General features: G+C 40.9%; 1 protein-coding gene across 1 annotated transcript; it reads right to left on the minus strand.

Annotated features, from left to right (window-relative positions):
- Positions 1-4,489: 4,489 nt before the first annotated feature.
- On the minus strand, positions 4,490-9,238 carry LOC104314414 (olfactory receptor 10C1). The gene is made up of 2 exons (XM_009913895.2): positions 8,331-9,238; positions 4,490-4,976 (listed from the first exon to the last, which is right to left on the minus strand). Exons 1-2 carry the CDS (start codon positions 9,236-9,238, stop codon positions 4,883-4,885), a joined length of 1,002 nt encoding a protein of 333 aa, XP_009912197.1. The 3' UTR covers positions 4,490-4,882.
- Between the last annotated feature and the right edge of the window lie 3,582 nt (positions 9,239-12,820).

The following is a 12,820-nucleotide window of genomic DNA, read 5'->3' on the forward strand; positions in this document are numbered from 1 at the left end:
AAGCCGGCTGCGCATGCGCCTTCCCATCCCTGCGGGGAGGGGGCGCTTAAAGGGCCAGCGCGCCCCAGCGCATTAACCCCTCCAGCGCCAGCGCGCAGGCGGAGGCTGCGGCAGGGGTGGGCGGCCGCTTAGAAGCGTGCTGGAAAAACAGCCTGAAACGGGTCAGGAGAAACAGGGGAATGACGAAAGCCCGAGGAGTTGCCCAGCGGAGCCGGAACCTGCTGCGTGAACGCAGTAAAACGCGAGGGTGGGCGACTGATGAGCAGCTAAATAAAACACTGGATGAGGCACGGGTTGTGCCAGCTGCACGGAGAGGTGAGGAGGCAACGCGGAGGAGTTTAAGTCAGTCAGTTAACCAGTTCGTTAGAACAGCTGAAATGCCAGCGAAGTGTTTTTTAATATTTCTAATCAAGGGTGAAGAATTTCGCCGTTGGGAATTAGGCTGGGATTGTTCTCGCGGACCCTATGGACACCTTCTTGCTCGTCTCCTCAGGATCACGGGAAAAGAAATGACTTCAAGGGTGTAACTCTGCCACTGTACTTTAGATGTCTCCTCTGAGATGTGATGAAACGCACGTGAGAAGCCAAGACTTTCCACCTGCAGGCAGCTGGGGCAGCCTTTGCTTCGAACGAAGCCTCCTGTGTTGTCAGCTGCTGTTATCTTGTGTCCTGTGAAGAGCAGAGGGTGATAGCAGCCTGTAGGCAGGACCTTGCTGGCTGTTCTGAAGCGGGGACAAATGCTGGAGTATCGTGGTTTAACCCCAGCCAGCAACTCAGCACCACGCAGCCGCTCCCTCACTCCCCTCCCCACCCAGTGTGATGGGGGAGAGAATTGGAAAAAAACCTAAAACTCGTGACAAAGGAAGAAGGAAGAAACTAATAATTATAGTAATAACAATACTAAAATGACAGTACTAATAAAAGGATTGGAATATACAAAACAAGTGACGCACAATGCATTTGGCTCACCACTCGCAGACTGATGCCCAGTTAGTTCCTGAGTAGTGACACCCCCCCCAGGCCAACTCCCCCCAGTTTGTATACTGGGCATGACATCACATGGTATGGAATATCCCTTTGGCCAGTTTGGGTCAGGTGCCCTGGCTGTGTCCCCTCCCAACTGCTTGTGCCCCTCCAGCCTTCTTGCTGGCTGGGCAGGAGAAGCTGAAAAATCCTTGACTTAGTCTAAACACTACTTAGCAATATACTTTGCAAGAAACCCTAATATAACATGTTTAAATTCCTTTATTCCAGGATCTAACCTTTGTATTCAATGCTGGAAGCTGTGGCCTTATATTGGTGTAAGCAATCACTCCAGGAACACATAGAGAGAATCAACTGGCCCACACTTCCATACACAAGCATAATTACAGTCCTTCACCCCACTCCCCCCTCCTCACCCCCCACCCTGCCAGGAATCCATTGGAATGGAACATGGTTGCTTTTCATTTGAGACCTACCCACAGGGTTTCTGATATCTCTGAAGTATAGTATTACTACTTTTTTGGCATGGGTGGGGTAAGATCTCACTGTATAATCCAGCATACCTCAATGAGTGACAAAGTTGCTGGTTCCTGTAAGAGGAAAATAGATGTTTTCACTTGAGTGAATGAGAGCCAGGCACCCATGTTCATATGTTAAGAGGTTCTTATTAATTCTTAGATTCAGATAGTATGGATAATCTACTGCTATAACAACATTCTTTCTTTTGTTCTCCATCCACACTAAAGCTTGCTCTACTTGTTTTCTTGAAGAGTGAATAGGAACTGAGCATGGATAAGTCAGCCCAGAGGAGACTGTATTTTGTTTTGTGGGGGCTGGAGGATGGCAAAGAAACAACAGGTTTGAACCAGATTGAGGCAGTGGGTGTAAAATGGACAGAACAAACTAAACTAATTAGCTAACAGTGATGGATCTGGGCAAGAAATGAGCAGGATAGTTGACTGACACATAAGAATAGTGGATTAGGCTCAGATGTTCAAACTTGGAACTAACCCTAATGGATTAAAATTGAGTACAAACAGTAACAAATAGGACCAGGCCAGAGCAGAAAGATAAAATTTATAGATGAGGCCAGGGCATAGTTTTAAGCTAATCTCACAGTTCTTGTTTCCATCAGGATTCAAATAAGAAATAATTTTGATCTCAAGGCAGAGGATGGGCGCCAGATATCCAGATTCCATTAACTGTCTTTACTCTAATAAGGGAAAATGTCAGGTTAATGTAATCAAGATAGCTCCGCTACTTTCTCTGCACTCCTATCTATTACTGACGTAAAATAACAGTGATTTTCAGCCTGCCTATAATTAGACTGATACAGGGCTAGAATATCTTGACTAAAATTTCTTCTTAGAAAACCTTTGTCCCAGGTCACCAATGATTAGCTCGGAAGACTTTCAATCATGACTAAACAGATTAGTCCTTAGGAGTGGATCCAAGTTCAGTCTGTCTTAGAGCCAACAAGCTATCCCCATTTCTGGAAAGGCAAGGGTAAAATTTCAGATCAAAGAAGTCCCAGATTATAATAATGGACATCATTTTGCCGCCACGCTATTCTCCACTGCCAATTGATATCCCAGCCGTACACCAAGCCATCTTCAGAAATAACTCCAGCACTGCTTGTGGCACAGTTCTGCAAGTCTGATGAACTGCCCCCCACCCTCCTCCAACTGTCCCTTCTGCAGTAGCAGCTCTAGCAGTTGGTGCTCTTGTCTCTGGCAGCACAAACTCAGGCTGCTGCTTCCATCTATCGCCCATCAGCGTTCATTGCAAGTTACTTCCAGCCTGTGAGCCATCAAACAGCAGAAAGCGGCAGCCTGAAGTAATCTTCCCCTGCTGCACCAGGGTTACCCAGCAGAAAGATGAACTTAAGCAGCTGATAGTCACTATGGATGTACTCGATTAAAGGAGATGTTGCACTGTTGTCAGGCATCTGGAAACTACTGGTGACAGAATGTGACTGAATGAACCTGAGGGATGGGCTTGGCATGAATGTAGCACACCGGGGGTCCGGGTGAGGAGGGGAGGTCCAGGTCAGGCAACCAGTTACGTGCTCACATGGTTCAAACATGTAATGATCAGGACCAACAGTAGCTTAGCAAGTAAAGACCATACCAGAAAGCAGGTGGCAGGAAGGTGCTTGATCAGTCAGTGAGTTAGATGCTGCTAATCTATTGAGTGGCGTAATGTGGAATGTGCAGGCTGAAACAGTGATGGAGCAAACTAAGGAAAGGTTGTGATTTACCTTCAGGAGATCAGACCAGAACATAATACACAACTGAGGAATGAGGCAAGGCTTATGACAAAACACATGGGGAGGAGAGCAAACAGCAGTACATAATGGGCAATCCAGAAGAGAGCAGTGTGTTGATATTGATAAACATGATCAGGGAAGTCAGTTACATCTAAAAGGCCAGTCTGGGACAATGGCTTAATGTAGGTACTCTGAATATGCCAAAGTAAATCTTACAGCCTCATATAATCAAATTCATCAAAGATCCTTTGCTGCAACTGTCTTACTAGGCAAATCTGGAGACATTTTCAAATGTGATTAGTTCATAAAGGTATAATAGGCTGTGTTCTGCAAGTCAGATACTGCTGGGTTTCAGCAGGAACACTTTCCCACACACCCACTTCTTCCTGCTGTGCACTTATGCTTCCATTTGCCCCAGACCATCAATTCAGGCAACTAGTACCTCCTTCATCTTCCTGGTAACCTCTTACATGTGATTATGTTCACGGCCATTTTCCTAATCTGTGTCTACAGAGTTTGGTAACAGTTTGCACAACAAAACATCAGGAGGATCACACCGTAGATGCACACTGAAAATTGTGGATGAAGAAAAGAACTCCAAAGGGATTTGCATGCGTGGTTAACAATAGAGAAGAGCACAGGTGATGCTGACTGTCATAGCTCTATTTGCTGAAGAGGACCTTGATTTCAGTCAGTTGTAATCAAGTGTGATTTTCTAAGGGGTAGCCGTAAATGGAGGAATCAAGGCATGGAAAAGGTATTTCAGTCCACCATGGAACTATGATGGACTCAGCTGGAGTAGTGGGTAGCAAAAATGGACATGGCTTGGGGGACAAGTCTAGTAGGGACGTACAGCACAAGGGCAGATGGTTGAGATGTCTTTGAAGGCTGCAGGTCTCATTCAAAAGGCCATGATGAAGTAGCAGCTGTCACTGGTGTGGTAAATGTAGTTGGAGCAGGATAAAGGCATACCTTAAAGTGGACAGGCCAAGTCAGGACAGCAGAATAACATATGGGGACTTTTGCAATAGTGATTTAGGGTCGAAGGTTAGGTATGACACAGGAAACAAATGTGTTTGCTAGACAAAAAACCTGTTTTGACAGGGGTAAAAAAAGCCCCATCAATAGGTTAACTCAGATGTGCTGAACTGAGGTCGTGAAGGAATGAAAAATGGATAAGGCCAGAGCAGGGTTAGTGTGGACAGTACAAAGACAGAAGGATGAGGAATATGTCCAAAGCCAATGGATAGAGCATAATGGTCAGGCCATGATGGGGCAGTAGGATAAAATAACATGAAATGAATAGAGTGGGCTAGGGAAAGGGTTAGAGTCAATGGGGGATGCATTAGTTCAGACTAAGTCATTGGCAATGGGCCATGGTGAATAGGCCAGGCAAGGGTACTACATTAATTCAGACAGCAGCTGGAGCAGGTGACACCAAAGTTAGATAAGACAAGTCAAATAACTAAGAACTGTATTTGGTCCAACAGACCAAGTGAGGAAGTGGGATGTCATGAGGAGTTGGAGACAGCAGTGAGGTAACATCAGGCTGGAGTGTGGATAACATGGTTAAGACAATGGTTAGCATGGATAAAGGATAGAATGGATAATCCAAGACAGAACACTAGTTTAATATGTATGAAATGTGCTGTGACAAGTAGTGCGATGAATAGGGCACTCGAGCAAAAGGTTCAGGGCTTGAATAACAAGCTGAGTTACTAGGGTACAAGTGTGCGTCAGACTAGCATGGCTGAGTCCAAAACTCTGGGCTCCTGTTTGCTTGGAACACAGTTGAAGTTTACCAGTATATGCCATGCAAGGTCACTAATTGCTTTCAGATGGAAGTCTCCTTTAACCACTTTAATGGGGCCTAGACTGAAAGTTATAGCCTAGAAAATGGGCTGTTCCTGACCTGGTCCTGCTATGCCATGCATTGGGTATACTTTGACAGTGCAGTGCTTTGGGACTAGAAAGGGTAAGTAGTCTGTAACTCAGAATGGTGTGGCCCCATTCCCCTCTCTCTCTGAGGCACTCTCCTAATATTTACTTGTAGATTCTGGTGTAAAAAGGGGAACCAGCACATTTATAGGAAAGGAGCAATTTTTAATATACCTCCTTAGGTACTGGTAATGGTGAGAAAGAGTTCATTCTAGTGGAGATATTTTTGTTTTACACTGGAGCATGTGGCTTTGAACTTTTGAGCCTGATTCAGTAGGAGTGCATTAGCTTTGGTTAAAGCAATTTACACCAGCCAGGAATATTACATATGATCTCTGTCCCTTGCACAAATGCAATCTTTGCTGCCTTTGGTCCTTGCTCCCGGGAGTTATTAAATAACGTTACGCTTTCTCTGGCCAGGGTTAAGTAAGGCCCTATTTACATGCAAGTGCACATTGGCCCAGTGACCCCCATGCAATGTCCTGACAGCCCCTGGAGTTGGTCGGAAGTTTTTGAAAAACCCTAACTCTCTCCATCTCTGATGTTACAAGGGTGTAACAGAGACACCAGTGTTCCCACTCATGTAGTTTTGATTGATGTGATCCTGCCTTTCCTTCAGACAATGAAATATTTGTCTTCAGTAAAAAACTAAGCGCAATTAACTGGAGCTAACAAGGACTTCTGGGATTAGACTCACTCCTGAGGTTAAAAACTTTCCTAGATGGTGATTGACCCTCTTCCCAATTCTCTACAGCCTAGTGCCTCCCCTGGGAGGGACTCAGCTAAACACAAAGGCCTAGTTAAAAGTTCCTGAAACTCTAGTGCCTTGGGATAAATGCACTCAGCATCTTCAAAAGAAACTTAATTGTCTTGGGAAGAGGCGACAAGAAGCAAGGGATGTGAGCAAAAGCAGAGGGCAAGAGCTGGAGAAACTGACAGACAGAGGCAAATTCAAGATATTTTTAATATCAATGGGAAAACCTGCAGTGCAAACCCTGCTGTTATTTGCCCTGTGTCTAAAACATAATATAATGAAGGGGGAATGTGTCAAGGAATAGATGGAATTCATAGAAAATACATGAATGCCAAAAGTGTCTTGAGGCAATAGATAAAGGTACAATTTGGGAACAAAGATTGTATTCTTGTGAATCTAAAACCAGTTTGCATTTTAGATGATTTTGGCTTTGTTTTCATTTATGTCACTCATTTAATATTTGTATCACAGTTAATGTTTTCTTCACAAAAAAAAATAGAACAATAGAACAATAAAATCATGTCTATGTGGGACTGCTATACAGTTATGGAGGAAGAAACATAAACAATGGTTTATAGTCCTTGCTTTAAAAGCTATAGAATCACTCACTTGAACTTATATATTAGGATGAGATGTACAATGCCTTACCACTACACCTTATAGAGCATTTATTTATCTTTGGTGATTAGGTAGGAAATACAGATAGGTAGCTGATATTATACCATGAAGATGGAAAAAAATGTTTAGGTTTAGTTTATCCACTGTGAAGATTATTAAAAGCATGAGAACTTTATAATAGTAAGAACAATTTGTTAAGATAGACAGTTCTTAAAAGTGAATTCTAACACTAAGCTTTACAGTTTTTCAGGAAAGATTTGGAATGCATTCCATTTAAAGTTAAGCCAGCTAATGTATGCATCTGAATATAGGAATCAATATATGAGCTAGATTTCTGAACCCTGAACAGTGTCTGAACTGTAGATTCAGTCAATGCAGTCTGGACTTAATTCACAGTCATCCATTTTGAGATATCTCAGAATATCTGAAAACTTCCACACATATGTGGAAAACACAGCGCAGAATGTATGGAAGACCTGTGCTACTTTGGAGGGGGGGAAAGACAGCTAGGCAGAGTACTTATATGGAACTAGAACCCTGCTTAGGGGCATTTCAATCCTGCCCTCAGTGAAGCAACTCAGTTACTCTAAAGCAAAAACCTACTGGCTGGATAGCCAAGTAGTTCTCTAGACTCCATAGACCATATTAAGAAGATCTCCATTAATTATAATGGAAGTACAGAAGTTTAGCAGACATGGAAACTCTTATATTTAATTATCTAAATTTATCGACTGTAATCTTGAGCTTAATCTCATCATTGGTGGGGACTACCAGGTTTAAAATCATAGATTTTGTACAAAAAAATACAGATGGAGTTTATGATGCCAGATAAAAACTATTGATACCCAATTCATGGAGTAAGATCTCAATAGTTATATGCTATATGCTTTTTTTTTTTTTTTTTAATCTAGCCCGATATTGTTTCTTAACATATTTTAGTCTTCTAAATGCTGTGTGGAATTTTTGTTTTATTAAATACAAGTGCATTTTACTTGCTTTTTTTACTAATAGATCAATAGATTAAATAGATTTTTTTTGTTTATATTCATTCTTCTCACCTACTCTATTAATTGTTACAAGTGTGTACTGTGTGCTGTCTATCTATTTTATATATACAAATATATATTTATATGAATGACAAGAACAAAAAAGCAAAAACATATTCATAAGAACCTGATTTTCAGACTTCTTCAGGTTTTACTGACACTTTCAAATTAAAAAGCTACATCACGTGTGTGAGCAAAACATGCTGGAGTTGACAGAAAGTCTATTTAAAAATACTCTTCTAAGAAAACAATTCCTTTTTTTTCAAATCTGTGAGGTCTGTGAAATATGACACAAAACCTACTGCAAACCTTTGCTCTTCCATAGGAACAGTTTGAGTCCAAAGAAGATATACTGAAGCATCCCAGCTGAATCTAGATATCTACCATTAGCTAACTAACTCACATTCTCTTTAAATATATGGAAGACACCTCCTTTTTTCCTTGTTATTACTAATAGCTTCTCTAATTCATTTGTGGACTTCTGTATTTGGGGTGGAATTCATCTGCTTTCACTGGGCATATCTGAACAGGACTCCAGGTTCAATTTATTGTAAGAATACGCAGCTTAAAAAAAACACTGCTTAGGTACATTTTAGATGTTTTAGAATTCCCTTACTGTCTTCTGATCATTCACTGCAGAAGGGGTATAAACTTTAATTGTACCACCTGAAACAATGGCAATATTCTATTTCATTTCCACACAAAATTAATTTTCCTCCATCTTTTTCTCAGGGCTCCTTTCATCTCCTCATTCCTCAAACTGTAGATAATAGGATTCAATAAAGGAGTCACTACAGTATAAGAAAGTGAGAGCAACTTATCAACAGATGCAGAGTAGCTGGATTTGGGCCGCAAATACATGGAGCTTGCTGTACCATAGAAAAGAGTCACAACTAAAAGGTGTGAAGAACAAGTGGAAAATGCTTTTTGCTGGCTTTCAGCTGATGACATCTTAAGAATTGTGGAAATGATGCAAATATATGAATAAATGATCAGTAAGAAGGGACCCACAATAGCAAAGACAGCCACCACAATGACTTGAATTTCACTCGGGGAAGTGTTACCACAAAGCAGCTCCAAGAGGGGTTGAATCTCACAAAAGAAGTGGTTGATGGCAAGACCACAGAATGGTAAGCTGAATGTTATGCTGGTATGTACTAAGCCTACAGTAGTCCCGCAAATGTAAGTTCCAGCAACCAGGCTTTTGCAGACTCTACTGTTCATAATGATAGTGTAATGCAAGGGGTAGCATACTGCCACATAACGGTCAAATGACATGGCAGACAAGAGAAAACATTCTGCAACTCCAAAGAAAAGGAAGAAAAACATTTGCATTGCACATCCTGTCTTGGAAATACTTATTGTTCCCACCATTAAATTCTCAAGAATCTTTGGGACAATGACTGACAAATAGCAGATATCCAAACAGGACAGCTGAGTGAGGAAGAAATACATGGGGGTGTGCAGGGTGTTATCACTATTTATTATCAGAGCAATCACTGTGTTAGCCATCAAGGTGAGGATATAAAGAGAAAATAAGACTACAAAGAGCAAAGGACTCAAGTGAGACACTTCAGAAAAACCCAGGAGTCTGAATTCACTCACTTCACTGAGGTTCACAGGAATCATCCCTCTTTAGTACCTAGTGAAACTATTCTTTTCATTTTAGTAGGGCTTAGTAGTTGATAAGGTTGTAAACAGCCAGGCAAATTGTCAATCAAAATACAACTGACCAACTGAAAAGACAAATGGATGAGTAGAATTTAGAAATCATCCAGATTTTGAAAAGAACTTCTGAACAGATTATAAAAGTTTCTAAAGAAAATCAAGCAGCCTTAGGCATATAATTTTGCCTCTTTTTTTGGTTGATTTTTCTTCTTTCATAGCATTGCCTTATAAGTTTGCACATTTACTACTGTCTTCAAACTCTCAGCTACAGTTTTCACCCTGTAGAACGAGAAAAAAAAATGTTTATAGCAGATATCTTTTATGGACTAAGCACTTCAAGTTCCAACAGCATCAGTACATCAGTAGCAGCATTTGAATATTACAAAGATAATTTCTCTGTTATTTAAGTGTTCTGCTCCAACGGATGATTGCTGCTCCCAAGGTCAATTGGTCCAAAGAATCTTGTGACTACATTCATGGCTAGGCTACACAGCATGAGAAGGGTTAAAGGGCCATTAAAGACAGTTTTGCATGCACAAGGAGTTACTTGTAGGATCCACAGCTGATGGTAGTCATGTATCATGAAGTTACCTTGTGGGAAGGGTGGTGGAACAAGAGGAAGAAAGAGAAACTAAATGATGGGATCTCCAGAAAAGCATTGTTCTGAGCACCCTTTCCAGTGAAACAGGAGAGATGATTTTCCACAGAACTATATACTGTCCACTGAGGCTCACTAGTGCTAATTGGAGCAATAAGGGATAGTTGTTACTCACAGGTTGGTTGCTAAGCATGGTGTACGTATATTAGTTGGACTCACAGACACCCCTTCTGGTCTCTCCAGTTTTAGATAACTTGCAGTACACCTCTATATAAACCCAGATGTCCTACTGGAACAGTGAGAGCTGTCTTTGGTTTTGAAGTAATTACTATTACTTCATAAGGTACCTAAGCTGATGAGAGAGTTGTCACATAGGCTCATCATATTTATGCTTTTTCAACAAAATTTGAAGGAGAAGCTCTAGAGGGAGGGGTACGGTCCACATTCATTTGGGGTTACAAATCCTGCTGAGATACGGATAGAAGGCTGGGCCAAAAACAGAGTGAAAACTAGTGAGGTCCCATTCATACTGCCAAAAAGAACAGTTCTTGAACTAATATAAACACTAAATTGTTCCAGCTTCAGTGTCAGAATAAATGATCCCAGAAGCAATCTAATACATATGTTGCAGACCAGCAGAACTCAGGATACTGTTGCTACTGGTGCTTTTCCCATGTTAAAATTTAGAACTAATCTCAAACCCATCACACAGTGAACAATCAATTCCCATGGGCAAGAGTAAAAAAATGTATTTTGTAGTTCAGTAGCTCTCAAAGATCAGTGAAGAAGAAAAAGGTTGATCTAAGTAGCTTATCTTGCAGGACTTTAATATGTGAATCCAAATAACTATGCTCTTAACATCTCTTAGCAACAAGAAATCTGTACTGTGGTTATATCTGCTATAAGTCTTATGCTTTTGACGATCCTCAGAAGCATGACTTCAGGGCCAAAATTACATAACTGAGTTGGAATTTATTTCCAGGAATGTGACTGACCTAATACACAGATGAAAAACTTCACATATCCATGACATAAAAACCTACCACTGACTGTCCTCAATTGCTCCATGGAAAAATTGTAGAATATGTTTAAATCATGACTTTCATGAGATTAATAATTTCATTTCATCACATATTTCCAGGGCTACAGACATATCACAGTATAAGTTTCCTAATGCTCTAGCTTTTGAACTCCAGATTCAAGATAACCAACAGAATAACTGTAGCAAATTGATTCCTCTGAGCTTCCTTGAAATGCACTTATTATTGCTGAGGGAAGTAACCTACTTTTTAACTGCTAAAGATATGTAAGATGAATACCACATCTATCTATGATCTTTTCTAAAGGTTTCTTAATATTCTCAGAACTAAGAAATGATGCTTTTAAGACTTCTTTTGAAGACTAGATTAATTCACCTGCCTTTAGATATCTAAAATGTAGACACTTGTTTTTGAGGTATTTCTCTAGATTCTTTTTAGGCTGGACGGCAAGGTCTTCTACAAGGTGTTAAAGATCATCCTCAGGTAGATGAGACTAATCATGGTTTAAATGCTAAAGCAATTGGCCCAGATACATACCTTTTTATTATAGATAGCTAAGTTAACACCTGATTATTCTCATTCTATTTTGCGGCACAGTTGATTTGGTCACAATGTTTTCCACTTTATTGTTACGACTGTATTTTGGGAACCAGAGGAGCTGGGGGAAGGTAGCAGAATATCAAAATGATTATTTCTGTTTTCTCATCAAGAAGTGAGGGGCTCTTTGGAAAGCAAATCAGCGACAATTGCATAGTTTTGTTTGGGTAGATCCACCCTGCAAATGTAGTTTGTGGACCCTCAATTTTGACTAGTCTTCTAGATGTAGCTGCCCTATGTTTCAGATCAAAATCCTCTTTATGCCTGGGTTTTAACTATGCAACAGTGGCAGAGCCATAGAATAAAGTCACTACACTCAGGTGGGAAGAACACCTGGATTTTCCTTGTGAAAGACAACATATTCCAAACCACCCTGATGATTCTAGGGTAATGATCAATAAAAAGAGGTGGCTGCAATTTTGAGGATGATGATTGTACTGGCTCTGGCTGGGATGGCGTTAATTTTCTTCATAACATCTGCTGTGGTGCTGTGTTTTGGATTTGTGACTAAAACAGTGTTGATAACAGGCTGACATTTTAGCTATTGCTGAATAATGTTTAATTATGATTAATTTAATTAAATCCACAGAAAAGCAAAGAAAACATATCTATCTTACTTGGGCTGGGATGATAATCACCTATGGTCTGGCTACCAGTTTAATGCAGAGCTCTCTGTTCATCACCAGTTTGTACTGCAGCGGGCCAGAGATGGCCACATGAAGATCATAAGTCAGGGCAGTCAGAAGGAGACATCCTGCAGTACCAAGCAAAACCATGGGCTTGACAACCAATGAAAGAGCTACTTCTGTCTTCCATTAGCAAGCTGACCAACACCTTTGGCAGGGTAACAGATCTCCAATATAAGGAAGGTTCCTGAAAAAAGAAATACCTCTACCAGGTCTTCTTCTTCCTACCCAGTGGACAACACAATCTCACTTCTCTACACCGTTATCATACCTGTCTTGAACTCCATCATCTACACACTAAGGAACAAGGATATAAAGGTGTTCTTGAGGAAACTTTGGTGACTTTAACCACAATATTGGGCTGGAGAGAGCAGCAAATGGAAGGAATGAGGACAGTCCTGCTGTTTTGAGATCCTGTAATTTTGTTAGGGTGAAGAAGAAAGGCTATAGATGCCCCACAATGGAGAGATTAGAACCATTTCTAGGCATTTTCACTCTAAGCATTTGACAGTGCCTTGGTTAGCTCTTTTTTTTTTCTTTTTAATTTGATGTTCCTTCACCTTTCTGGGGGCAGGGTAGGGGGACCTGTATCATGTTTGAATGTAGGTCCCTGTGCATAGAG

Source organism: Haliaeetus albicilla, chromosome 7 (genome assembly GCF_947461875.1).
Source record: "Haliaeetus albicilla chromosome 7, bHalAlb1.1, whole genome shotgun sequence".
Lineage (NCBI taxonomy): Eukaryota > Metazoa > Chordata > Aves > Accipitriformes > Accipitridae > Haliaeetus > Haliaeetus albicilla.

Excerpts from the sequence above, each read along its gene's own strand:
- LOC104314414 (XM_009913895.2), bottom strand. The coding sequence starts at position 9,238 with ATGATTCCTGTGAACCTCAGTGAAGTGAGTGAATTCAGACTCCTGGGT. Across the intron at positions 4,977-8,330 it reads AAAGGAGCCCTGAGAAAAAG|CCTAGTAACTCAGCTTGTTA; the intron begins ATGGAGGAAAAT and ends GCACACTTGTAC.